General features: G+C 34.5%; 1 protein-coding gene across 1 annotated transcript in view; it reads right to left on the minus strand.

The window, feature by feature from the left end:
* MUC19 (mucin 19, oligomeric) overlaps positions 1 to 2,202 on the minus strand; it is a 67,621-nt gene that overhangs the window by 56,512 nt on the left and 8,907 nt on the right. The window contains exons 8-10 of the mRNA XM_006767834.2: positions 1,943 to 2,153; positions 762 to 884; positions 216 to 339 (exon numbers count right to left, since the gene is read on the minus strand). Of these exons, the coding sequence (XP_006767897.2) occupies positions 216 to 339; positions 762 to 884; positions 1,943 to 2,153 (458 nt within the window). The remainder of the gene's footprint in view (positions 1 to 215; positions 340 to 761; positions 885 to 1,942; positions 2,154 to 2,202) is intronic.

Raw genomic sequence — 2,202 nt, forward strand, 5'->3', positions numbered from 1 at the left:
AACATTATTTTTTAAAGATACACAGAAAGTTCACATGTTTTATACAAATATCACACTAAACATTCCTCAGCCAAAAAAATAAAATATTAACATGGAAAATCCCATGAGGTTGCTAAATTAGTCTGAAGGGTGGATTCAGGGATTATTTTAAATTAGACTAAAATATTCGTATTTTTTCACTATCAACAAAGTGAGGACGAAAAGCACACACATACCACTGAGACCCACAAGGACCTTCTCGAACGTCTCCTGACAGGTAGACATTTCCATTAGACTCACAGGGACAGTCGGCCTTCAATACACATCTTCCTTTCTCTCCAATGTCATCCAACAGATAACCTAGAATATGTTATGTAAGGTGAATCTCAAGACATATGAACCCCAGTAAATTCTCAAGCAGTGTATTGTGAAATGACTGTTGAGCTAGTTCTGATGGGTGCAGACATGCACTTAACATAGTAATTTATATTTAAGCAGTTACTCCTTCTTTGAGAACTTGCAAGCATGTAATTTTCTGAACCACAGAGCAGTCCTCCTGAGCCAAATATAGAATCAGAGGATAATCTGTGGGTATTACAGCCCTCAGGTACCGCAGAGATAGAAATGCACATTAACTTTAAAGGTCTCTCTCTACCCCCCATCTGCAGTTTGCTAGAAGGCTGGACTATGAATAAGTGAATTCATTAAATATCTTGTTAGAGATAAGACTGCACTAGAGTGAGTTACTTCTTTGTCAGGTCTTTTGGTGTAAATATTATTACCTTCTGGGCAGGTGCAGCCGCTCACACATTCACTGTCTTGAAAAGGAGCTACATTAGAACAAGTTGCAGGATTTGAGGGGCCACATTCTTTGTAGATATGTTGTTCTGGGCATTGAGGTTTTTCTGGAAAAATATAGAAATATTTATATATGAAAATTAGAGGAAAATTAATGTGATGAATATATAACATTCTAATGAGGATCTTTTCAAATAGGATTCTTTGAGTCTAATTTTCAAGATATATGTTTTTCAAGATATGCAGTACCACTGTATTGTGCCAATTGACAATGCATTATTTTATAATACAAAATTTACTATGGAGGAAATGCATGCTGTACATAATATTATTTCATCTTACTTTGATCTTATTTGTATTCTAACTTATTAAGATTGAGCTAAGCATACGTGGAAAGTATATATATATGTTATGAAACATATTTATTTTTTATTAAGACAGATCATGAGAATTCTCATGTTCTCTGTTATTACACAGTGTTTTTACAAAGTATCATACTTTAAAAAGATATTAGCTTATATGAACGTGTAATAAATAATTTCAAAATTCAATGGGTATTTAATTTTAAAGCGTGCCTTTACCATTTATGTAAAACGTTTTTTGTACTCATTCAGTAGAACCTTATCTGGCCACTGGGTAAAGCTAGCACTAAAACTACTGGTCTGCAATGTGTTAATTTTTTTGAAAGAAAATCATAGTGCTAATCAATATCCTTTTGATAACATTTCCACTACTTTTACAGTTTTTTTTGTACAATTTTACTCATTTCCCCCAGTGAATTTTATTTATTGTTAATATCATGAAGTTCCTCATTAACATCATTACAGAAAGCACTGCAACTTGTGGCGAGTCACTTCACCAAAGGGCCTCAGTGTCCTCGCAAGTACATGTGAAGACAAGACTCTAGTCTATCATCTCTCAATGCTTCCCAGGACTTACAATCATCTGAGAAGATCACTATGAAAAATAGCTCAACTTTAAAGTCCCATACAGGGTTGGTCCAAAGTAGGTGTATAGTCATTCATATGGAAAATAATACAATAATTAATAAATAATAGTACAACAATAAGCTCTGTGTTTCGTGTACTCACTACTGTAAACCTACTTTTGCCCACCCCTGTGTAAACTTCCTGATTGGAAATCTACAATAAAATGAAAAACCTACCGCAAACCACATCAGAATCGTTTCGCCAGGATTCGTAGGTGCCGGGACCGTCTGAGGCACAAAGGCGGGACAATTCTGAATAAGTGTCACATGTCGACGCTTTGTCTCTATTTTGGCAATACTCATCAATGCAGACCTTTTTGTAGTCACTGGACAAGGCAGAAACCTTTCCACATTCCTCAAAGTAGGTTCCAATAATTTTGTTACAGTACTGTAAAATAAAATATAAAGTTTTTACAAAACATTAAAAATGAACAAAT

Source organism: Myotis davidii, unplaced genomic scaffold, assembly GCF_000327345.1.
Source record: "Myotis davidii unplaced genomic scaffold, ASM32734v1 scaffold902, whole genome shotgun sequence".
Classification (NCBI taxonomy): Eukaryota; Metazoa; Chordata; class Mammalia; order Chiroptera; family Vespertilionidae; genus Myotis; species Myotis davidii.